The sequence below is a fragment of the Ictalurus furcatus genome, chromosome 4 (assembly GCF_023375685.1).
Source record: "Ictalurus furcatus strain D&B chromosome 4, Billie_1.0, whole genome shotgun sequence".
Lineage (NCBI taxonomy): Eukaryota > Metazoa > Chordata > Actinopteri > Siluriformes > Ictaluridae > Ictalurus > Ictalurus furcatus.
Genome location: NC_071258.1, coordinates 20,352,389 through 20,377,388, shown reverse-complemented (window position 1 = coordinate 20,377,388; position 25,000 = coordinate 20,352,389). Strand labels below are relative to the sequence as shown.

The 25,000-nt window shown below is 40.7% G+C and overlaps 1 protein-coding gene across 6 annotated transcripts in view; it reads right to left on the bottom strand.

Moving 5' to 3' along the window:
* Positions 1-25,000, bottom strand: part of aplp2 (amyloid beta (A4) precursor-like protein 2) — an 85,465-nt gene that overhangs the window by 11,248 nt on the left and 49,217 nt on the right. For 4 of the 6 annotated variants that reach the window (XM_053623270.1, XM_053623273.1, XM_053623271.1 and 1 more), the window contains 3 exons: positions 15,700-15,799; positions 10,343-10,507; positions 155-240 (listed from right to left, as the gene is read on the bottom strand). In XM_053623270.1, coding sequence (XP_053479245.1) covers positions 155-240; positions 10,343-10,507; positions 15,700-15,799 — 351 coding nt within the window. Of the gene's footprint in view, positions 1-154; positions 241-7,423; positions 7,659-8,132; positions 8,175-9,822; positions 9,859-10,342; positions 10,508-15,699; positions 15,800-25,000 lie in introns of those variants that run through there. The other 2 variants (XM_053623275.1, XM_053623276.1) reach the window with 2 other exon arrangements.

Genomic DNA, 25,000 nt, shown 5'->3' with positions numbered 1-25,000 from the left:
GCATTCAAATTCAACCCTAAGGTGTTCCAACTATGGGTGTGATGGTCAGGTGTCCACAAACCTTTGGCTATATAGTGTATACTGAGTCAGTCTTAAAGGACAGAATTTAATTTTATGAATCTGTACTATAACAGAAAACCCCTGAGTTTCTCACCTCATTGTCACTGATCTTGTTCTTGCTGTTGATAACTCTCTCCTCCGCTCCAATGAGACTGTCCAGACTATTCATCATTCCAGAGCCTACAAAGAGAATAGAACAGCAGCATCATTCACAGAGAGATATTAGATGTCACCTGTCTACACACAGACATCAGACAATAAACATTTGGACACACATTCAAATACAATATCCTCAGGACCTGCCATTATACGTAAACAAAATACAAATTCTAATACAAATGTTAAAAAAACATGTATGCACATGTATGTGCTGCATGACTGAAAGCCAATAAGAGATGGCTCCCTGCCCTGATTCGTTGGATGGTGGTGGTGCACATGGTACTTTGAGCAGGTATTTTATATAAATTTGCTGTCCCCTCAAAATAACTCAACACACAGCCATTAATGTCTAAACCGCTGGCAACAAAAGTGAGTACACCCCTAAGTCTAAATTTCCAAATTGGGCCTAATTAGCCATTTTCCCTCCCTGGTGTCATGTGACTTTTAGTGTTACAAGGTCTCAGGTGTGAATGGGGAGCAGGTGTGTTAAATTTGGCGTCATCGCTCTCACACTCCGTCATACTGGTCACTGGAAGTTCAACAAGGCACCTCATGGCAAAGAACTCTCTGAGGATCTGAAAAAAAGAACTGTTGCTCTACATAAAGATGGCCTAGGCAATAAGAAGATTGCCAAGACTCTGGCACTGAGCTCCAGCATGGTGGCCAAGACCATACAGCAGTTTAACAGGACAGGTTCCACTCAGAACAGGCCTCGCCATGGTCAACCAAAGAAGTTGAGTGCACGTGCTCAGCGTCATATCCAGAGGTTGTCTTTGGGAAATAGACGTATGAGTGCTGCCAGCATTGCTGCAGAGGTTGAAGGGGTGGGGGGGTCAGCCTGTCAGTGCTCAGACCATATGCCGCACACTGCATCAAATTGGTCTACATGGCTGTCGTCCCAGAAGGAAGCCTCTTCTAAAGATAATGCACAAGAAAACCCGCAAACAGTTTGCTGAAGACAAGCAGACTAAGGACATGGATTACTGGAACCATGTTCTGTGGTCTGATGAGACCAAGATAAACTTATTTGGTTCAGATGGTGTCAAGCGTGTGTGGCAGCAACCAGGTGAGGAGTACAAAGACGAGTGTGTCTTGCCTACAGTCAAGCATGGTGGTGGGAGTGTCATGGTCTGGGGCTGCCTGAGTGCTGCTGGCACTGGGGAGCTACAATTCATTGAGGGAACCATGAATGCCAACATGTACTGTGACATACTGAAGCAGAGCATGATCCCCTCCCTTCGGAGACTGGGCCGCAGGGCAGTATTGAGTATTGAGCATCTGTGTCAAACGGAAGGTGGAGGAGCACAAGGTCTCTAACATTCACCAGCTCCGTGATGTTGTCATGGAGGAGTGGAAGAGGACTCCAGTGGCAACCTGTGAAGCTGTGGTGAACTCCATGCCCAAGAGGGTTAAGGCAGTGCTGGAAAATAATGATGGCCACACAAAATATTGACATTTTGGGCCCAATTTGGACATTTTCACTTAGGGGTGTATTCACTTTTGTTGCCAGCGGTTTAGACATTAATGGCTGTGTGTTGAGTTATTTTGAGGGGACAGCAAATTTACACTGTTACACAAGCTGTACACTCACTACTTTAGATTGTAGCAAAGTGTCATTTCTTCAGTTTTGTCACATGAAAAGATATAATCAAATATTTACAAAAATGTGAGGGGTGTACTCACTTTTGTGAGATACTGTATGTTATTCACAATAGAACATAGAAAACATATCAAATGTTTAAACTAAGGAAATTTTAAGAAAATTTCAGATTAATGTTCAACATAAAATTGCGAAGACTATGCATATCTATCATCTACAATACATAATATCATCAAAATGTTCCAAGAATCTGGAGAAATCTTTGTGCGCAAGGGACAATGTGAAAATCAATACTGCATGCAAGTGATCTTCAGGCCCTCAGGCGGTACTGCATTAAAAACAGGCATGATTCTGTAACGGAAATCACTGCATGGGCTTAGAAACACCTTCAGAACTCACTGTCTGTGAACCCAGTTTGTCGTACCATTCACAAATGCTGGTTAAAGCTCTATCATGCAAAGAGGAAGCCATATGTGAACATGATCCAGAAACGCTGCCATCTTCTCTGGGCCAAAGCTCATTTAGAATGAACCGAGGCAAAGTGGAAAACTGTTCTGTGGTCAGACGAATCGAAATTTGAAATTATTTTTGGAAACCCTAACCCTAACTCTCTAAACCAAAGAGGACTACAGAGGGGAGGGACCATCCGGCTTTTTATCAGTGCTCAGTTCAAAAGCCTGCATCTGTGATGGTATGAGGGTGCATTAGTGCCTATGGAATGGGCAGCTTGCACATCTGGAAAGGCACCAGCAATGCTGAAAGGTATATACAGGATTTAGAACAACGTATGCTTCCATCTAGATTCCATCCCATCTTTACTTCCAAGAGACTCTGCCTCTCTAAGATACTCTTTTTATACCCAATCATGTTACTGGACTGTTGCCAATTAACCTAATTAGTTGCGAAATGTTCCTCCAGCTGTTTCTTTTTAGTAACACTTACTTTTCCAACCTTTTGTTGCCCCCGTCCCAACTTCTTTGAGACGTGTTGTGGCCATCAAATTCAAAATTACCTTATTTTTTTCCTTAAAATGGTACATTTCCACAGTTTAAACATTTGATATGTTTTCTATGTTCTATTGTGAATAACATATGGGTTTATGAGATTTGCAAATTGCACTGCATTCAGTTTTTATTTACATTGATTCTGTTTTTATTTACATTGCATTCTGTTTTTATTTAAATTTTACACAGCATCTCAATTTTTTTGGAATTGGGGTTGTAATATTCAGATATCAATCATATTTGTCATATCATATTTACCCCAACCCCCATTTTTTTTTTCATATTAATTATATGTCAATTTACGGAAAAGTTGAGTCGGATGTTCAAAGATGAATGTGTCTGCCTTCATCACCTCAGCCCGAATATCAACAGTAAAAATTTATATTCTGCCCCACATTAATTTTTATTAGCTCTATGCTTCCTCTCCCCCCACCAGTAAACTATTGGAAAAAGCTAGATTCTTTACTGATAAAATATATTTGGACTGGAAAGTGTCCCCGCATTAAATGGTCTACACATCAAAGAAGTAAAATAAAAGGTGGATTGGGCTGCCATAATTTTAAATGGTATCACTGGTCCTTTATCCTGCTCTCAGTCATGAAACAGTTTGATCCTTGCTCACAGTCTTCATGGAAACAAATAGAAAAAGAGCACATTTCACCAATTTGTTTGCAGGATTTTTTTTTATTTTCAAGCTTTTCACACAGGAAGTGCTCATTATATGTATGTTCCTATACTTTCATACACTCTCCAAATATTTAAAAAGACAGAAGTCTGTTTTTCATCTAAAACTATATGGCACATTCATACTCCTATTTGGCACAATTTGAATTTACTTTCTGGCGGACAACCTTTTGTGCAGCCTTCCTTGGCTATAAAAGGCATTCTAACATTAAATGACATAAAAGGAGAGGAATCAATTCTGGATTTTCGAGACTTAATTGAAAGATTTAATATTTCGCATAACACTTTATTTTTATATTTTAAACTATGTGCTGCGTTAAAGGCCCATAAGGTACCTTGGGGTACAAGTCTTCAAACTCACCCTGTAGCAAATTGGATTTGTAATGCACCCAGAACAGGACTTGTTTCTTATTTTTATATTTGCTTCTTAAATCTTAATACAGATAATTTCCCTAAAGCTAGAGCTTGGTTATTTGATCTAACAGAATCATCAAATGGGATACAGTGTGGGATAATACATTTGATGCATCCACGAACCCTAACCACCAACTCATTCATTTCAAAGTTATTCACAGATCATATATAACCACACGCATATGATATGCTATGGGTCTATCACCCCACCCATATTGTAATTTTTGTTGACCTGGATGCCTGGACACTTTGATACATGTGCTTTGGGACTGTCCAGATGTGCAAAAATTCTGGGATGTGGTACTTGACGTTTTGTACTAGGCTACAAGGATTCATTTTCCCAAAGATCCTGTTATTTTATTGTTGAATGATAATTCTCAATTTCCTCCAAGTGAGAAGTTACAGAAATTTTGGCTAGCTGCCATGACCATTGCAAAGAAGATACTAGTTCAACGTTGGAAACCTCCTCATGACCTTTCTACTAAGCATTGGCTACATTCTTTATTGGAGATACTATATCTAGACCAGTCATCTGCGCGGACTAATCACGCTAAACCTGTAACTTTGTCTATGTGGAAAAATTGGATATCTACAGTCAAGGAAATTTTGGATATTTCATCTACAGCTACTACGTCTGTTATTATTATTACTACTATTTCATTTGTTTATATATATGTATTTATTTTATTCCATTTTATTTATGTATCTGTCTAAGTTCTGTAGTGCAACTGTAATAAAGCGTGATGAGTGATGTAATAAAATCAAAAGGTTCTTCAATAAAGTATTAGTTTTGGGGTATGCACACTTATGCAACTAGTTTAATAAGTTTTTTCTTTTTCCTATTTTTCCCTAATATGTTTCTGATCGTTTTTCACTTTATATTTTCACTATATAACTATATAAAATACACTATATAAATTCAATTTATATATACATTGTAATTTCACAGTGAGGGTCGGAAGAGTTCAGACACCATTAACTAAATATTAATGGCACTGATGGTATAACTGACAATTTAGTACAGCAGTATTCAGATTGGGATGCAGCCCAAGTATTGTTGACTCTGGTGATTCAATTAAATTCATCCATTACATCAATATTACAGTAGAATTATGAGCATGAAAATAATTTTATTGTGCACATCAGTGCGACTGTGTACTGAGTACCAGGTTAAAGGGCAAAACCTCCTGGCTGCTGCACTGTAATTTCAGAGATGTGTTGCTGTGTAGGCATTTTACCTAAGGCTCTGTATATCTTTGAGGCTGATAGATCCAAGCTAGCCCATTAACTGCTGTTGCTGTATGTGCAGTGCTTTGAAAAGTATTTGCCCCCACACTGATTTCTTCTATTTTTGTGTATATTTCATACTAATTTGTTTCAGAAATGAAAACAAAATCTAAGATAAAACAAAGGCAACCTGAGTAAACACAAAATGCAGTTTTTAAATGATGTTATTTATTGAAGCAAAAAAGTTATCCAATACCAACTAGGCCTGTGTGAAAATGTATTTGCCCCCGTAGTTACTAATTCCCCAAATCTATGAAACCGCATTCCTTATGGGGTTCAGCTGGATTAGACGCAACCAGGACTGATTACTACAAACCCTCTTCAATCAAATCAACACTTAAATAGAACTTTTTCAACAGCAAGTTGGTTAAAAAGTCTTAACCAGTAACAGACTATGCCAAAATTGAAAGAAATTCCAGAAATGATGAGGAAGAAGGTGATTGAAACACATCAGTCTGGGTTACAGTGTTATTTCAAAGGCTCTGGGAACCACAGTGAAAGTCATTATCTCCAAATGGAAAAACTCGGCACAGTAGTGAACCTTCCCAGAAGTGGCTGACCTTCCACAATTCCTCAAAGGCATAGCAACTACTCATCCAGGAAGTCCCAAAAGAACCAAGAACAGCAGCAAAGGACCAACAGGCCTCTCTTAAATCAATAAAGGTCCCTGTTCATGACTCCACTATCAGAAAAACATTGGGCAAAAATGTCATCCAAGGAAGAGTGGCGAGATGAAAACCACTGCTAACCTAGAACAACATTAAGGCTTATCTGAATTTTGCCAAAACACACAAGGATGATTCTCAAACCTTTTGGGAGAATGTTCTGTGGACTGATGAGTCAGTCAAAAGTGTAACTGTTTGGAAGACAGGGGGCCCATTACATCTGGTGTTAACCATACACACAAATTCCATAAAGAACATCATACCTACAGTCAAGCATGGTGGTGGAAGTGTGATGGTGTGGGAATGCGTTGCTGCTTCAGGGCCTGGGCAACTTGCAATAATTGAGGGAAACATGAATTATGTTCTCTATCCAAAGCATATGAGTAAGTCCTAGTCCTAGAAGTAAGTGAAAGACTGACCTCCAGTTAAGCGTTTGGTTGCAGTTATTGCTGCTTAAGGTGGCACAACCAGATTTTTAGTTTAAGGAGGCAATTCACAGTTTTTCACATTGGTGACAGGTGTTAGATAATTTTTTGATTCAATAGGAAATGTACGAAATAACGACTATATCGTGTGTTTACTCAGGTTGCCTTTGTTGTATTTCGTTTGAAGATCTAAAACTATTTAGTATCACCCATGCATTAATTTATGTGTTAATAGGTCAGCTCATATAAACTGTTCTGTCAACAATCATTTTTCATTAACAGAAACTGTTCTTTACATTACCGTGAAGTGGATGTGTTACGGTTTATGTCAACTTTAAGGATTCACAACTTATGTATGAATGGATTTGGATGGGTCTTTGTTTTAGCCACTGCTGCTGCATCCAGAGGTCCTAAGAATTTTTTATGGCAGTGCTGGCCTAAACCTTAGGAACGAATTTGGTGGTTAGGGTCAACCTGTGGTCCAAAGAGAAGTCCTTCTTATGTGGATTTGGGTAAAGGAGGTCTCCGTTCCTGTCCTCTATGAGGTGTCTGCAATTATCTTAACAGCTTATCTGATGATACCATGCATTTGTTTATGTTCATTCACTAAGATCCAATCACAATGTAGCAAACCTTTCTCTACCCTGGTAGTTATAGAGGGGTCCTGTTATAAACTGGGCCCTGAAATGGTATCTCAATTGCTGTTCACTACAAAGCACATTTTGATTTTGACCCATTTTTGGTGATGTGCTTTTTTTTTTTTTTTTTACACCAACCATACTTTTTGGAATTGGTCTCATCAGACCATAACACATTTTGCCACACGGTTTGGGGTGATTTGATTGAGCTTGGACGGTTTTTGTGAGAAAGGGCTTCTGTCAATCCACCCTTCCTCATAGGCCTGACATGTGAACAATACGAGAGATTGTTGTCACATGCAGAGAATAATCAAAACTTGTCAGATATTCCAGCAGCTCATTTAATGTTGCTGTTGGTCTCTTTGCAGCCTTATTGGTAAGTTTTTGTCTTGTCCTTTTGTAAATTTTGGAGAGATGTCCTATTCTTTTCTCCACTTGGTGGTGTTGTGGATAAAAATGACATGAAATAAACATGAGGGAGACCTAGTATGAGTAATATGTAATTTTATTGATAATTCACAGGACTGGTGGGTGCGTAATCTTGAGGAGAGCGGTAGGGGGAAGAAAATGAGGTGTGTCCTGGGGACATGGGATAGTCAGCAAAGGTGAAATAAGGAGACCACTGAGAGTAGGGCGGACTGACAGGTGAGAAGAGGGAAGAATGGTCAGATTCAAATCCAGCCCCTCCAGTAAAGGAGAGAAGGAAAAATGACGACGGGCACCTAGACACACAGAAGCGGTATTAGGCGGATATTGACGAATTGGATTCACACTTTAAGAGTAACACACTATGGTTTATTAGTCAAAAAGAAGTATAAGAGCTGAGGAGTGCAAACACACACACACACTCTCGTACAGTCAAGGGCGGGCATGTAGAAATATAACACACACTCTCTCTGTCTCTCTCTCTCTCACACACACATAACATTATAACTTTATAAGAATAATAAAAAGGAGTATTAAGATATTATGAGGGTAATATCTTATAATAATATAATATATACTCTTTATATATACTCTTTATAAAAATAAAGAGTAGTAGGATATGTAAGATAGTAGAAGGGTAATATAATGATATTATGAAGTAGGAAGTACAGTAAACCATTTTGCAAGCAGTATAACTATATATAAAATAGAGATATAGAGCAAATATGAAAATAAATTATAAACTAGAAATGCAGAAAAATGTAACTTACTCATAATTCAGATGGTGAAGATTCTTGTCTCGCAAGGAAGGCCTTAATTTTAAGAGAAAAACATGAGGAGCCATTTATAAGGGTAGCTGAGTCAAGCTGCCCCCCAAGCTGCGAGATAACAGTGAGACCAAGGTCACTCTAAATTGTTTTGTCTCTCCACTTTTGAACCTAATGGTAACTTGGAAAGCCCTTTTTCAAAACATAATGGTAACTTGGTAAGCCCTTTTTCAAAACATAATGGTAACTTGGAAAGCCCTTTTTCAGAACCTAATGGTAAATTGGAAAGGCCTTTTTCAAACATAATGGTAAATTGGAAAGGCCTTTTTCAAAACATAATGGTAATGTAGATGAGCTCTTTTTTAACCCTATTGGTATTGATATCATAGTCTTTCTGAAATATATTGGTTATCTACTGTGTAAATACAGTATAAGTACTGGAGCTTGAGCTCCGGGTGTCAGATCACTTCTGAGAATTCTCATCGGTGTGGATCTTGTGTGGTGGAACGGAACCAATAAATCTGGACCCTTGCTTCTTCTCACTCACGGCTGGTGTCTTTTTTTCTATCTCCAACTGGGTTCAGAGGTAGATGTGAGTATTTGCTTCTATGTTGAATTTTAAGTGTTTTTGGGTAATAGGCTAAATTTGAGCCAGCAGTGTTGATGGACTTCATGGTGTTCCATGGTGTATATATACTGTTTTGGAAATGTTTTGTACACCTCTCCAGATCAATTCCTTTCAAAAGAGAGACCCTGTACAGGATGTGTTAGCTTTTTGCAGACCATGGCTTTAGCAGTCAGATGAAACCAAGATGTCAAGAAAATCCTAAAGAAACAGCTGGTTTTTATTTGGGGTTACTCAGAATAATTTCATTGATAATAGCTGTATGATAATTACTTTTGTACATGAGATTGAATGTGTCCATTCTGAACAGAGCCACATCCCCAATTATAAAAGGGTGTGCATACTCGTGTAACAAGGTTATTGACATTTTTAAAATGTTTCCTATTTTCCCCTAAAAACATTTCTGATTGTTTTTCACTTAATTTATATACGCTGTAATTTCACATTGAGGGTGGAAAAGGTTCTGACACGATTTATCTTGGTTTAATTTTTTTCATCACAAAAAGACTTTTGGAGTCTTTATATATACACTGTAGTAATTCAAATATCTTGCAACAGGAGCACTTTGATTTAACAATCACCAAGAAAGACAGAACAATGAACTAAGGCTCTTATACAAATGGACCTTAAGAGGCATTTGAAATAGGGATGGGTCTATGAATCTGAGAATAACAGAAACAACTGGTGATTTTTCTCCCCAAAATGCTTGCTGATTCATGATATCCTCACTTTCAAATCTAAAATACTAATTATCATAACAAACCACGTGATTTTCTTTTCTTTCTTTTTTTTTTTTTTAATTTATTTTATTTTAAATCAAGCAGCTTTCCTAAGCTGACATGGAAAGGGAGGCTGAATTAGACACAAAAGTAATGGACAAATAGCCAGGTAAACAGACATATCTAAAAGAAAACAAGTTATAAAAGAAGGAAACAATACTGAAAGCAGCAAATGGAGAAAAAATTGGGAAAATGAAAAGTGAAAAAATACTGCAACAAGGAAAAACAATTGTTAAGAAGGCAGAAAGGAAAAGAGGGATTGAAAAGACAAAAAGCTACAAAGACCCACCTTTCTTGAAGGCATGTGGGGGCTCAGAGAGATCGCCTAGGTATTGTGGGCAAGCAGAGAAAAAAAGAAAAACAAAGATTGGAATTCGAAGGGAAGAAAAGAAAGAGAAAACCAAGTGAGCCAATTTATCAACAATGGAAAAAAGACCCTGCCATGGAAGCTTTGAGAAAGTTTTGTAAGCTTTGAAAGTGCAGAAAGAAGCAGCAGATTGTCAAAGGCAAGCTCTTAGGAGACAATGCTCAAGAATCAGTACAGCTTATTGAATTATCCTCCCAAATCTCCATAGCTCAGCACATAAGACCAGGATTAGCAGTGGCCCTGCTTATAGGGTAAATATTTGTTGTTTAACCTCTTGATCAGAATATGAGTCAATATGGCCCACATGTCCAAATAAATGGGATTCATGGCTAACTAGTATTAATGATGCCTTCTTGAAAAATTATGAAAAGAAGAGCAGTATGTAGAATTGAATGTCCTGATGTGCTCAAAAAAAATTCCCCAGGTACTGACAGGAACTTACCCTCAGGTTCAGGCTGTGAGCCCAGGGAGTTGACTTGGAAGGGGCGGAAGGGTTTGCCCTCGAAAGACGGGACCTCCACACTTTCCTCAGAAGAGACAGTGACATCAGGGTGTGACTCTGAGGACAGGAACTGATCGATGTCTGCCTTCTGCTCCTGAAGATCATCTGAGAGAAAGAGAGAGGGAGAGAGAGCATGCATAAAAAAAGAAAGAGCAAACAAAAAAAAGTAAAGCACAGCAAACAAAAGCAAAAAAGAGAACCAGAATGTGGAGTGTTGGTGCAGAAATCAGGAATAAAGAGACAGACAGGACAGTTCCACCCACAGAACTGCCGCGCAATCAGAGTTTCCTTTAGCCAGTAAATAACGTTTTTGATCATTAAAAATCCCCAATGTCCAATAAAATATAAAATTGATAGACACAATGTCGAGTAATAATATTAACATGAAGCAGACTTACGTTAGACAAATTACGTTCACATTTGCACACCTAAACAAGGTCTCTGTCTGTGCAATTTTTTTTCCACTTGTTTCTCCTGTAACGTCTATTCGCTATTACATCCTTGATGCTTACATAGTTTGCATGTGTGTGCATGCATAGTACAAAGCTAAAACATTACAAGACAACTTAGCATGCAAAAGTGCAGCAACCAAATATGTCTAAGCAAACATTCGAAAACAAATTTTCAAAATCCTAACCGGCCAGTTGGTAAATGGCAGGATGAGGAGCACGAAGTAGTCCCTAAGCCATCTGATAGCATTACTTCACCTGCAAAGAAGCAGAAATGCTCACAGTGTGTAAGTCGGGATGAAAGAACAGTTTCACTAAAGGACTGACCAATATGAAAATGTCGACTCTTGCAGAGCACACTCAATGCCAAGACTACAGAGTTGCTGTGAAGTTGACCCAGCACCAAACCGCTATGGCAAGCCATGTTGACAAGATAAAGGACAAGGTCAATGGGACATTGTGCTCGTATGGTGTTTCATATGGCAAAAAGTGAAATATCGGGTCATCGAACCGGAGGAATGATCGACTTACTGAGGGCAGTGTAGGCTCCTGATTTCCTAACACATGACCACATATACCTGCACAGTGACTCGATGACATGGAAATATCACTGGAGCATGATATCATGACACAGCTAGATGCAAAAATTAAGTGGAGCAACTTTATTGGAATTGTCATGACAAAACTGTAAACATTACAGTAGACAAGAAGATAATCATGTTTGTCAAGCTTCTAGAGAATGGAAGGGCTGAGACATGTTTCCTTGGGAATTATACTTTTCAATCTGGAACCGCACAGTGTTAATTCGATACGGTGGTGGACGTGCTGCGCAACAGGGTGTTCCACTATACAAAGTCACTGGCCTGGGCTCAGATGGGTCCAGTATGTTGACAGGGAAAAGTACTAGAACTGGAGTTCTTCTGAAGAGATTGCCCACAGAGCTGCTCAGGTAAACCAAGTAGCTAACTACAAATGAACAGTTAAGACGGTCTACTCGTTTTACCAATACTGGGCTAGCAGAACCAATCGCCTCCGTGAAGTGACAGCAACAATAGTTGTGGATGATATGATATGATAAGCCTAAAATGGTCATGCGATATCCACTGATTGTCACTGCACAAAGCAGTTGAAAGTATAAAGCAGAACTGGCCTGCTATTGTGATGGAGTTGTATGAAGAAGCTGTGGTTGGCAATACACTGACCTAAGGTATTCCAAGTCAAATTAAGCGGTACTCCTTTACTTCCCTCACACACACGCTTGCTGATGTACTATCAGTGATGAACAAACTTAGTTTGGTTTTGCAGAAAGAAGACATCAATCTGGCTAGCATCTGACCAATGGTTCAAGCATCTATTGAGCACTGCAGCAGTTAAGAGATGCGTCTGGTCCAGAGGAAGCACAGTGTGAGATGGACTTTCAAGACAACAAATACAAGAATGTGACCGTGACATGTGTGTGAAGGGTCCTTTAAGTCTTTCAAAGATGTCCATGAACGCTACATTCAGTATCTAATTGATGCTCTGCATGACCAATTCCCAGATGACTTAGTGGACGTAGTCAGCTCCTTTGATATTGCTCTGAACCCCTCCCGATACCCAAAATAGGGTAGTAAGTACGCCTATCCTTTAAAAAAAAAAAAAAAAAATCAAAGTTGAAACAATTATAGTCAAGTCACTTATATTTGTTTTCTTGCACAAAATAAATAAATAAATAAATAAATTAATAAATAAATATTTCCACACATTTCAATTTAAACATAAAATTCAATCAAATTGTATAGTGTAATTTTCAAACAAATTAAATCAATGATTGAAAATATTAAGGCTTTAATATTTAAGCCCATTCCTCAGTACAGAACAGCTTCAACTCTGGGATGTTGGTGGGTTTGCTCACATGAGCAGCTTGCTTCAGGTTTTTCCACAACATTTCTATTGGATTAGGGTCGTTGTCTTGCCGTATGACCCACTGTCTCTTGAGATTCAGTTCATGGACAGATATCCTGACATCTTCCTTTAGAATTCGCTGGTATAATTCAGAATTCATTGTTCCATCAATGATGGCAAGCCATCCTGGCCCAGATGCAACAAAACAGGCCCAAACCACGATACTACCACCACCATGTTTCACAGATAGGATAAAGTTCTTATGCTGGAATGCAGTGTTTTCTTTTCCCTAAACATAACACTTCTCATTTAAACCTTAAATTTTATTCTGGTCTCATCTGTCAACAAAACATTTTTTTAATAGCCTTCTGACTTGTGCACGTTACCGTTAGCAAATTGCAGAAGGACAGCAGTGTTCTTTTTGGAGAACAGTGGCGTCCTCCTTACAACCCTGTCATGCACACCACTGTTGTTCAGTGTTCTCCTGATGGTGGACTCATTAACATTTGCCCCTGTGTGAGAGGCCTTTAGTTGCTTAGAAGTTACACTGGCTCCTTTGTGACCACGTGGATTATTACACGTCTTGCTCTTGGAGTGATCTTTGTTGGCCGACCACTCCTGGGGAGGGAAAAATGGTCTTGAATTTCATTCATTTGTACGTTATCTGTCTGACTGGGGATTGATGAAATCCAAACTCTATAGAGATGGTTTTGTAATCTTTTCCAGCCTGATGGAAAAAAAAACAGATTGGTCACATGGAAAAAGTAAGTACACCCCTACATTTATCAAGCCCAGAAAATTAGAATCAGGTGTTCAAGATTGGGTGCCAGCGATTAGAACTTGCTTAGCTACTGCAGGTGAAACTGGCCTTATTTATACCCCTCTCATATCTAGTGTCTGGTGTTCCCTTTGATATTGAGGTGTGTGCTGTCATCATGTCAAGATCTAAAGAGATCTGTAAGGCCTTCACATAAAAATGCTGTGGATGCCTATGAGGCTGGCAAGGGATTTTTTAAAATCTCTAAATTATTTGAAATACATCATTCCACTGTAAGGAAAATCATCTACAAGTGGTGCAGATTTCAAACAACTGCCAATTTGTCCAGAACTGGCCATCCTAGCAAATTCATCCCAAGAGCATACCAACTGATGCAAAACAAAGTCTCCAAGAACCCCAAAATTTAAATCACAGGATCTGCTAGTAAGTCTTACAATTGCTGGTGTCAGTGGACCGTTCAACAGGATAATGATCCTAAGCACACTATCAAATCCACAAAGGAGTGGCTCAAAAAGAAGAAATGGAGGGTTATGGAATGGCCAAGTCAAAGCCTGGATTTGAATCCCATTTAAATGTTGTGTGGGGATTTGAAATGGACAGTACATGCAAGAAAACCCTGAACCATCTTGCAACTGAAAGAATATTGCATGAAAGAGTGGTCAGAAATTCCAGCAAGGCTGGTGGACAATTATGCAAAACGCCTACAAAAAATTATTTTGGCTAAAGGGGGTAATACTAGCTTCTGAGACCAAGGGTGTACTTACTTTTTCCACAGAAGAATATCACATCTACTGATATTTCTGTTGAATAAATGAATGAAAAATCTAATTTTTCATGTGGATTTGTTCAAGTATACCAGCCTTATTAATAGGCATGGGTTCAAAGATAATCAAATGTTTGCTTATCCAAATATGTCAAAAAAGCCTACAATATTCATTGGGTGTACTTATTTTATCACATTACATTGTGAAAAACAGGACAGGTTCCACTCAGAACACGCCTCGCCATGGTCGACCAAAGAAGTTGAGTGCACATGCTCAGCGTCATATCCAGAGGTTGTCTTTGGGAAATAGACGTATGAGTGCTGCCAGCATTGCTGCAGAGGATGAAGGGGTGGAGGGTCAGCCTGTCAGTGCTCAGACCATACGCTGCACACAGCATCAAATTGGTCTGCATGGCTGTCCTCCCAGAAGGAAGCCTCTTCTAAAGATGATGCACAAGAAAGCCACAAACAGTTTGCTGAAGACAAGCAGACTAAGAACATGGATTACTGGAACCATGTCCTGTGGTCTGATGAGACCAAGATAAACTTAATTGGTTCAGATGGTGTCAAGCGTTTGTGGCGGCAACCAGGTGAGGAGTACAAAGACAAGTGTGTCTTGCCTACAGTCTAGCATGGTGGTGGGAGTGTCATGGTCTGTGGCTGCATGAGTGCTGCCGGCACTGGGGAGCTACAGTTCATTTGTTCATTGAGGGAACCATGAATGCCAACATGTACTGTGACATACTGAAGCAGAGCATGATCCCCTCCCTTCGGAGACTGGGCCGCAGGGCAGTATTCCAGCATGATAACGACCCCAAACACACCTCCAAGATGACCACTGCCTTGCTAAAGAAGCTGAGGGTGAAGGTGATGGACTAAACCCTATTGAGCATCTGTGGGGCATCCTCAAACGGAAGGTGGAGGAGCACAAGGTCTCTAACATCCACCAGCTCCGTGATGTCGTCATGGAGGAGTGGAACAGGACTCCAGTGGGCACCTGTGAAGCTCTGGTGAACTCCATGCCCAAGAGGGTTAAGGCAGTGCTGGAAAATAATGGTGGCCACACAAAATATTGACACTTTTGGCCCAATTTGGACATTTTCACTTAGGGGTGTACTCATTTTTGTTGCCAGTGGTTTAGACATTAATGGCTGTGTTGAGTTGTTTTGAGGGGACAGCAAATTCACACTGTTATACAAGCTGTACACTCACTACTTTACATTGTAACAAAGTGTCATTTGTTCAGTGTTGCCACATGAAAAGATATAATCAAATATTTACCAAAATGTGAGGGTGTACTCACTTTTCTGAGTGCACTGTGTGTGTGTGTGTATATATATATATATATATATATCTCAATCAATCATTCTCCTATTCATCATTTGTTCATCTTACACACATACACACTTATTCATGCACTCACCAATTTCGTCCTGGATCTCATCTGCCACATAGGGCACCTTATAGAGCAGAGACAGACTCTGATTCATCCTCTCCTCAATCACACGCAGGTGGGTCACCACCTTGAATGCACACACAAAAACAAAACATTTGTACTTCATTTATAACCAGTGCCATGAGTTTGCAGAGTGACCAGGTTTTTTTTTTGTATCACACTTATGTACCAGACAGGCTTCCTTTAGTGTTAAATATTACATTTGGGTATTATATTACATATATTACAGGTACAGTGTGTAGGATTTGATTTAAAATAAACATGATTGAGACTGTGTCATTCTGACAATCCTGTAATAGTAATTCACAGTCAGAGCTGTGTCAGTGGTCAGAATTGGTGGTAAATCTGCACATATGTCATATGCCTGTTTAGATGCATCAAACATTATCACACCCCAACTTCACGCACAAAAAATTCTGAAAACACTGACTGGTATGAGCTGGCAGCCAATAGGGAGTAAGTGAGCGTTTATCCAAAGCGAATAGGAATAAGAGAGTGAAAGAGTCCAATAGTATATTGTAAAATTATAGAAGTATTTAGTTACCTGTTCAGAAAGAAAAAGGTATAATTCCATAATTTAAGTGTATTATAATTGGCAGGAAGCTAGGGAGCTTATAAATATGACCTAAAACATCATTCGATTTTCACAAGTCCTGAAAGTGGATAAAGACAACCCAATTAAACAAACAAGACAAAAATATTATACTTGTTCATTTATTTATTGAGAAAAATGATATAATATTACATATCTGTGAGTGGCAAAAGTATGTGACCCTTTGCTTTTAGTATCTGATGTGACCCCCTTGTGCAGCAATAACTGCAATGAAACTTTTTCAGTAACTGTTGAGTCCTGCACATTGGCTTGGAGGAATTTTAGCCCATTCCTCAGAACAGAACAGCTTCAACTCTGGGATGTAGGTGGGTTTCCTCACATGAACAGCTTGGTTCAAGTCTTTCCACAACATTTCTATTGGATCAAGGTCAGGACTTTGACTTGGCCATTCCAAAACATTAACTCTATCCTTCTTTAATCATTCTTTGGTAGAATGCCTTATGTGTGCTTAAGGTCGCTGTCTTGCTGTATGAAGATCAGACACTCTAACCACCATCGACAACTCTTTCAACAACCATGGTCCTGAAAAAAATGCCATTTCATTGCAATGTACAACCACAAATCCGAAAAAGCTGGAAAATGCTAATAAGAACAAAGAGGAGTAATTTGTAAATGTACTTTGACTTGTATTTAAGCAAAAAAATGTATAAAGACAAGGTATTTGATGTTTTACCTAATCAACTGCATAGTTTTTTTGAAGATAAATGTTTATTTTGAAATTGATGCATGCATCACGTTCCACAAAAATTTGGAACAGGGGCAATTTAGGACTAATAGTAAGGACTATAGTCATGTGACAAGGTGAAATAAGAACGTGATGTGAAACAGATGAGGAAATCGTCTAATCATAGTATATAAGGAGCCTCCAAAAAAGGCCTAGAAGAGCATCCTTCAAGAGCAAGGATGGGTCAAGGCTTGCCAATCTGCCAACAGATGCGTCAGAGTATAATCCAACACTTTGAGAACAACATTCCCCAAAGACAAATCGGTAGGACTTGGGGCATTTCACCTTCTACAGTGCACAATATAATTAAAAGATTCAAGAAATCTGGTCAAATTTAGGTGCATAAAAAGGTAAGGAGGAAAACCACTTCTGTGTGCGCGTGACCTCCGATCCCTCAGACATCACTGTCTTAAAAATCGTCATGAGTCTGTAACGGATATCCTGGCATGGGCTCAGGAATACTTTGGTAAACCTTTGTCAGTCAACACCATTCACCGCTGCATCCACAGATGCAAGTTAAGGCTTTAGTATGCAAAGCATAAGTCATACACTGTCCAGAAGCACTGCCGACTTCTCTGGGCTCAGTCTCATTGGAGATGGACAGTAGCACAGTGGAATCGTGTTTTGTGGTCCGACAAGTCAACATTTCAATTAGTTTTTGGACAAAACAGCTGTTGTATTTTCCAAGCCAAAGAGGAAAAGGACCATCCACGCTGTTGTCAGTGTCATGTTCAAAAGCCAGTGTCGGTCATGGTATGGGGGTGTGTCAGTGACCATGGCATGGGTAACTTGCACATCTGTGAGGGCACCATTAATGCAGAAAGATATATATACACATTTTGGAAGAACATAAATGTGAACACGGGTGAAGGTTCATCATCCAACAGGACAATGACCCTAAGCACACAGCCAAGATAACAAAGGAGTGGCTACAGGACAACTCTGTGAATGTCCTTGAGTGGCCCAGCCAGAGCCCAGACTTGAACCCGATTGAACATCTCTGGAGAGATCTGAAAATGGCTGTGCACCGATGCTCCCCATCCAACCTGATGGAGCTTGAGAGGTCCTGCAAAGAAGAATGGGAGAAACTGCCCAAAAATAGGTGTGCCAAGTTTGTAGCATCATACTCAAAAAGACTGGAGGCTGTAATTGGTGCCAAAGATGCTTCAACAAATTATTGAGCAAAGGCTGTGAATACTTATGTACATGTGCTTTTTTGGTTTTTTATTTTTAATAAATTTGCAAAAATTTAAAACAAACTTCTTTCATGTTGTCATTATGAGGTATTGTTTGTAGAATTTTGTGGCGAATAGGGGCAGTTCCCATGGCTTTGGCAATGGTCGTTCCCGAAAGGGAAGAGCTAGGACCAGAGGTGAACCAAAAAATGGCAGGTCAATCCACCCCAGTCCCCTTTGGAGACCACCCTCTCTCTATCCCAAATCATGGACATTGCTAAATTGCTCAGGGAATTTTCCAATGTGTTCTCGTCTCTCCCCGGTCGCACTAATCTCATAGAACACCACATTGAGACAACCCCAGGCGTGGTGGTACGCAGCCGCCCCTATAAGCTGCCCGAACACATTTAGTTCAACATGACTCAAGGCTATGCTTGACATGGGGTTTTACATTTTTGGCATTTGGCAGATGCCCTTATCCAGAGCGACTTTTGGTTCACAAGACTGATGGGATGGTCTGGTTTTGTGTGGACTTTAGAAAAGTCAATGCAGTGTCTAAATTCGATGCATACCAAATGCCTCTCGACTGGTTAGGTGCGGCTCGCTTTTATTTGACACTGGATTTGACAAAGGGATATTGGTAGAACCCCATTGACTCCAATATCTCGTGAAAAAACGATCTTTCCACTCTGTTTGGTTACACCAATTCATGACCCTTCCTTTTGGGATGTTCAGGGCCCTCACGACGTTCCAGCGGCTCATGGACAGAATCCTCCATCCCCACACTGCGCATGCCACTGCCTATTTAGATGACATTATTATCGACAGTAATGATTGGCAGTGGCACACGCACCACCTAAGAGCTGTTCTGAGATCGCTGAGGTGGGTAATGCAGAAAGATATATATACACATTTTGGAAGAACATATGCTGCCATCCAGAGCAGAACAATGCCAAACCACATTCTGCCCAGATTAAAAGCGCATGGTTGCATAAGCAGAGTGTGCGAGTGCTAGCATGGCCTACCCGCAGTCCCGACCTGTCCCCAATTGAGAACATGTGGCACATTTTGAAGCACAAAATAAGGTAACAAAGGCCCCGTACAGTTGTGGAGCTGAAGAAATGCATAGTGGATGAATGGGGGGAAATTCCACTTGTTAAACTTAACCAACTGGTGTTTTCAGTGCCCAAACACTTGTGTTTTTTTTTTTTTTTGTTGTTTTTTTTTTTTAAAAAGGTGATGTTACACAGTGGTAAATAGTCAACTGTCCCAAGTTTTTTGGAGTGTGCTGCAGTCATCAAATTTGAAATGAGTGTATATTTTAAAAAATAAATTAAATTCACAAAGTAAATCAAATAATGTGTTAATGTGTTTTCAATATAGTACAGGGTGAACTGAATTTTCAAATGACTCCTTTTGTTTGTTTTTTGGCATTTTCCATACTGTTGCAACTTTTTTGGAATTGGGGTTGTATACATGCTATACAGAGGAATGACAATAAAAACCCACTTGAACTTGAACACAGGCCGCTCACTCACACCTGATTGTCATCCCATCGATTGAAAACACCCGACTAATTTCACCTTCAAATTAAACTGCTAATCTTAAGAGGTTCACATACTTTTGCCACTGACATATGTAATATTGGATAATTTTCCTCAATAAATAAATTACTAAGTATAAGGTTTTTGTCTTATTTGTTTAATTGGGTTCTCTTTGTTTACTTTTAGGATGTTTTATGCAGAAATATAGTGCATCCGGAAAATATTCACAGCGCTTCACCTTTTCCACATTTTGTTATCTTACAGCTTTATTCCAAAATGGATTAAATTCATTATTTTCCTCAAAATTCTACAAACAATACCCCATAATGACAACGTGAAAGAAGTTTGTTTGAAATCTTTGCAAATTTATTTAAAATAAAAAACAAAAAAGCACATGTACATAAGTATTCACAGCCTTTGCCATGACACTCAAAATTGAGCTCAGGTGCTTCCTGTTTCCACTGATCATCCTTGAGATGTTTCTACAACTTGATTGTAGTCCACCTGTGGTAAATTCAGTTGATTGGACATGATTTGGAAAGGCACACACCTGTCTATATAAGATCCCACAGTTAACAACGCATGTCAGAGCACAAACCAAGCCATGAAGTCCAAGAAATTGTCTGCAGAACTCCGAGACAGGATTGTATCGAAGCACAGATCTGGGGAAGGGTACAGAAACATTTCTGCAGCATTGAGGGTCCCAATGAGCACAGTGGCCTCCATCATCCATAAATGGAAGAAGTTTAGAACGAGCAGGACTCTTCCTAGAGCTGGCCGCCCGGCCAAACTGAGCGATCGGGGGAGAAGGGCCTTAGTCAGGGAGGCGACCAAAAACCCGATGGTCACTCTGACAGAGCTCCAGCGTGCCTCTGTGGAGAGAGGAGAACCTTCCAGAAGAGCAACCATCTCTGCAACACTCCACCAATCAGGCCTGTATGGTAGAGTGGCCAGCCGGAAGCCACTCCTCAGTAAAAGGCACATGACAACCCACCTGGAGTTTGCCAAAAGGCACCTGAAGGACTCTCAGACCAAGACCAAGACAAAGATTGAACTCTTTGGCCTGAATGGCAAGCATCATGTCTGGAGGAAACCAGGCACCAGTCATCACCTGGCCAATACCATCCCTACAGTGAAGCATGATGGTGACAGCATCATGCTGTGGGGATGTTTTTCAGCGGCAGGAACTGGGAGACTAGTCAGGATCAAAGGAAAGATGAATGCACCAATGTACAGAGACATCCTTGATGAAAACCTGCTCCAGAGCGCTCTGGACCTCAGACTGGGGTGAAGGTTCATCATCCAACAGGACAATGACCCTAAGCACACAGCCAAGATAACAAAGGAGTGGCTACAGGACAACTCTGTGAATGTCCTTGAGTGGCCCAGCCAGAGCCCAGACTTGAACCCGATTGAACATCTCTGGAGAGATCTGAAAATGGCTGTGCACCGATGCTCCCCATCCAACCTGATGGAGCTTGAGAGGTCCTGCAAAGAAGAATGGGAGAAACTGCCCAAAAATAGGTGTGCCAAGTTTGTAGCATCATACTCAAAAAGACTGGAGGCTGTAATTGGTGCCAAAGATGCTTCAACAAATTATTGAGCAAAGGCTGTGAATACTTATGTACATGTGCTTTTTTGGTTTTTTATTTTTAATAAATTTGTAAAAATTTAAAACAAACTTCTTTCATGTTGTCATTATGAGGTATTGTTTGTAGAATTTTGTGGCGAATAATGAATTTAATCCATTTTGGAATAAGGCTGTAACATAACAAAATGTGTAAAAAGTGAAGCGCTGTGAATACTTTCTGGATGTACTGTATAGAAAATTCACAAACTTTCAAGCACCACGTGTAGTTTAGTTATAGTGTATTTTTAGTATTTTAAATTGATTATTGATTGGGTGAGAATGAGTGATCAATAGTTCTGTTACTTTAATGAGCCTGTTTATCTGCCCATTACCACTGAAACAGAAAAAAAAAAATGGCACCACTCCATATTTATAAACTTACAATTAGCTAGGTGATAAAGAATCAATCAACTATGCTGGCTTGTTTTCTAATTGCAATTGGAACAAACATCATCATCCCTGCACCTGCTGGCCCACCTGTTGCCTCTCCTCGACCTTGTGGTGCTGGAGTAGTTCGCTGCCTGACTTCCAGAAAGGATGGCAGAGTGGGTCCAGTGCCACCGTCTGGCTTCGCTTGATGAGGCGGTCCAGCCAGCAGCATATCCAGGGGCAGGCATTAGTCCTCACGTCTCACCCATCCACTAATCTTGGTGACAAATTGGTCGGGGTTTTGAGCGGTAGCAAGAGAAATGTTTTGGGTTCTGCAGTAGTGAAAAACTCTGTGGAATGTGCGCAACATTGGCTGGGGAGATGGTGCTGGGGTCGTCTGTGTCATCTCCACGTCAGGAAGACATTGCTCCTCCCCTCTTGGAAGGGATTCCCTGTGAGTATTTTCCCTTGAAGCAGTCGTGCGATGAGAACCTTAGGCACACCTTCGACCAAGTGAGCGTAATCAATGGTCAGCCAATTAAGCCCAATATTGTGACTCAATTGTTGGTTCAGAGGAGCAGTCAGGAATTGTTATTCAAGGCGGCTCACCATAATCCCATGGCAGGGCAGGTTAAGACACTGGACTGTCTCATGATCCGCTTTTATTGGCCATGTATTCATGGCGATGTTCGAAGGTGGTGTGCAGCATGTCGCAAATGTCACCCCAAAAGTGCTGTTGCTCCCACTCCCATTAATCGAGGTCCCCTTTGAAAGAATTGGCATGGACCTCATCAGCCCATTAGCTCGATCTGCACGAGGGCATTACTTTGTGTTCGTTGTAGTGGACTACACAACGCGATACCCGGAAGCGGTGTCTCTCCGCAATATCTCCGCACCGAATGTTGTGGAGGCACTCTTTCGCTTTATCTCCTGAGTCGGGATCCCAAAAGAGATACTGACTGATCTTGGCACATCTTTTATGTCACAAACAATATGCGTGCTTTACAAATTGCTGGGGATTAAATCGAGTCGCACCAGAGCTTATCATTGGCAAACGGATGGGTTGGTCGAACAGTTTAATCAGATGCAGTTAAACATAATTTTTTAGTCTGTGCACGATGATGCGCGGAATTGGGATAACTGGTTAGATCCCCTGTTATTTGCAGTATGAGGTCCCGCAAGCCTCCACGGGGTTCTCCTTGTTTGAATTATTGGGCGGCATGCTCAACGTCATTTGGGAAAATCGTGAGGAGGGACCTTCCAACAGTAAAAATGAAATTCAATACATTCTTGGCTTGAGAGAAAAACTCCACACCTTAAGCAACATAACACAGGAAAATTTGCTACAGGTGCAAGAACATCAATCCTGGCTGTATAACAGGGGTGCTCGGCTGTGAAAGTTTGCTGCAGGAGATAAAGTGTTCGTTTTGCTACCAACATAGAGTTCTAAATTACTCACCAAGTGAGGCTCTTTGAGGTCACATGGCAGGTTGAGGACGTTGACTATGAAGTAATACGAATGGATAGAGGTGGGGCACAGCAGGTTTACCACCTTAACCTCCTCAAACCATGAAGGGAGGCAGTTCCCATGGCTTTGGCAATGGTCGTTCCCGAAAGGGAAGAGCTAGGACCAGAGGTGAACCAAAAAATGGCAGGTCAATCCACCCCAGTCCCCTTTGGAGACCACCCTCTCTCTATCCCAAATCATGGACATTGCTAAATTGCTCAGGGAATTTTCCAATGTGTTCTCGTCTCTCCCCGGTCGCACTAATCTCATAGAACACCACATTGAGACAACCCCAGGCGTGGTGGTACGCAGCCGCCCCTATAAGCTGCCCGAACACATTTAGTTCAACATGACTCAAGGCTATGCTTGACATGGGGTTTTACATTTTTGGCATTTGGCAGATGCCCTTATCCAGAGCGACTTTTGGTTCACAAGACTGATGGGATGGTCTGGTTTTGTGTGGACTTTAGAAAAGTCAATGCAGTGTCTAAATTCGATGCATACCAAATGCCTCTCGACTGGTTAGGTGCAGCTCGCTTTTATTTGACACTGGATTTGACAAAGGGATATTGGTAGAACCCCACTGACTCCAATATCTCGTGAAAAAACGATCTTTCCACTCTGTTTGGTTACACCAATTCATGACCCTTCCTTTTGGGATGTTCAGGGCCCTCACGACGTTCCAGCGGCTCATGGACAGAATCCTCCATCCCCACACTGCGCATGCCACTGCCTATTTAGATGACATTATTATCGACAGTAATGATTGGCAGTGGCACACGCACCACCTAAGAGCTGTTCTGAGATCGCTGAGGTGGGCGGGGCTCACGGCGAACCCAAAGAAGTGTGCAACTAGATGGGTGGAAGTACGGTATCTGAGCTTCCATTTAGGCCATGGACAGGTGCATCCCCAAATTTCTAAGACAGGAGCAATTGCGGCCTGCTTAAGACCAAAAAGGATGTGAGACAGTTCCTGGGGATGGCTGGCTATTATTGTAGTTTCGTGCCTAATAATTTGGACATCATCAGCCCGCTGACTGATCTCACTAAAAAGGGGGTGCCAGAACCAGTCTAGTGGACGGAGCCGTGCCAGCAGGCTTTCACTCAGGTAAAAGCTGCACTTTGTGGCGGACCACTCTTACATTCTCCTGACTTCTCTCTCCCTTTTATTTTACAGACTAATGCGTTGGACAGGAGGTTGGGGTCTGTGCTGTCCCGGGTGGTGGAGGGGGAGGAGCGCCCTGTGCTGTAAAACAGCCACAAGCTCTCAGTGCGAGAGACTAAGTACAGCACAACAAAGAAGGAGTGTCTAGCCATCAAATGGGTGCTCCTCACCCTCTGATACCATCTCCTGTGAATGGAGGGCAGAGCCGGAGAAGGTGAGTGGTAAGGAATGTACACCTGAGGGGAATTCTCTTCATGATTGTTCTGTGTTGCAGTGAGATGAGGATAAGAGGGAGAGAGACGTGCTTGCAAAGAAGGAGCTGTGTGTGTGCATGTTTGTGTCTGTGTGAAACTGCTGAAAAGTGGGGGAAAAAAAGGTACAAATAAAGAAACGCTTTGAGTTTGTCCAAGTCTGTCTCCAACTTCCTTCTTTCTGGGAGAAAAACATTACAGGATATATTTACAGAAACCTATAAATCATGATATTGTGGTGTGTGTGTGTATGTATATAAAGTGATTCTATATATCGGCTGTAGCTGTCA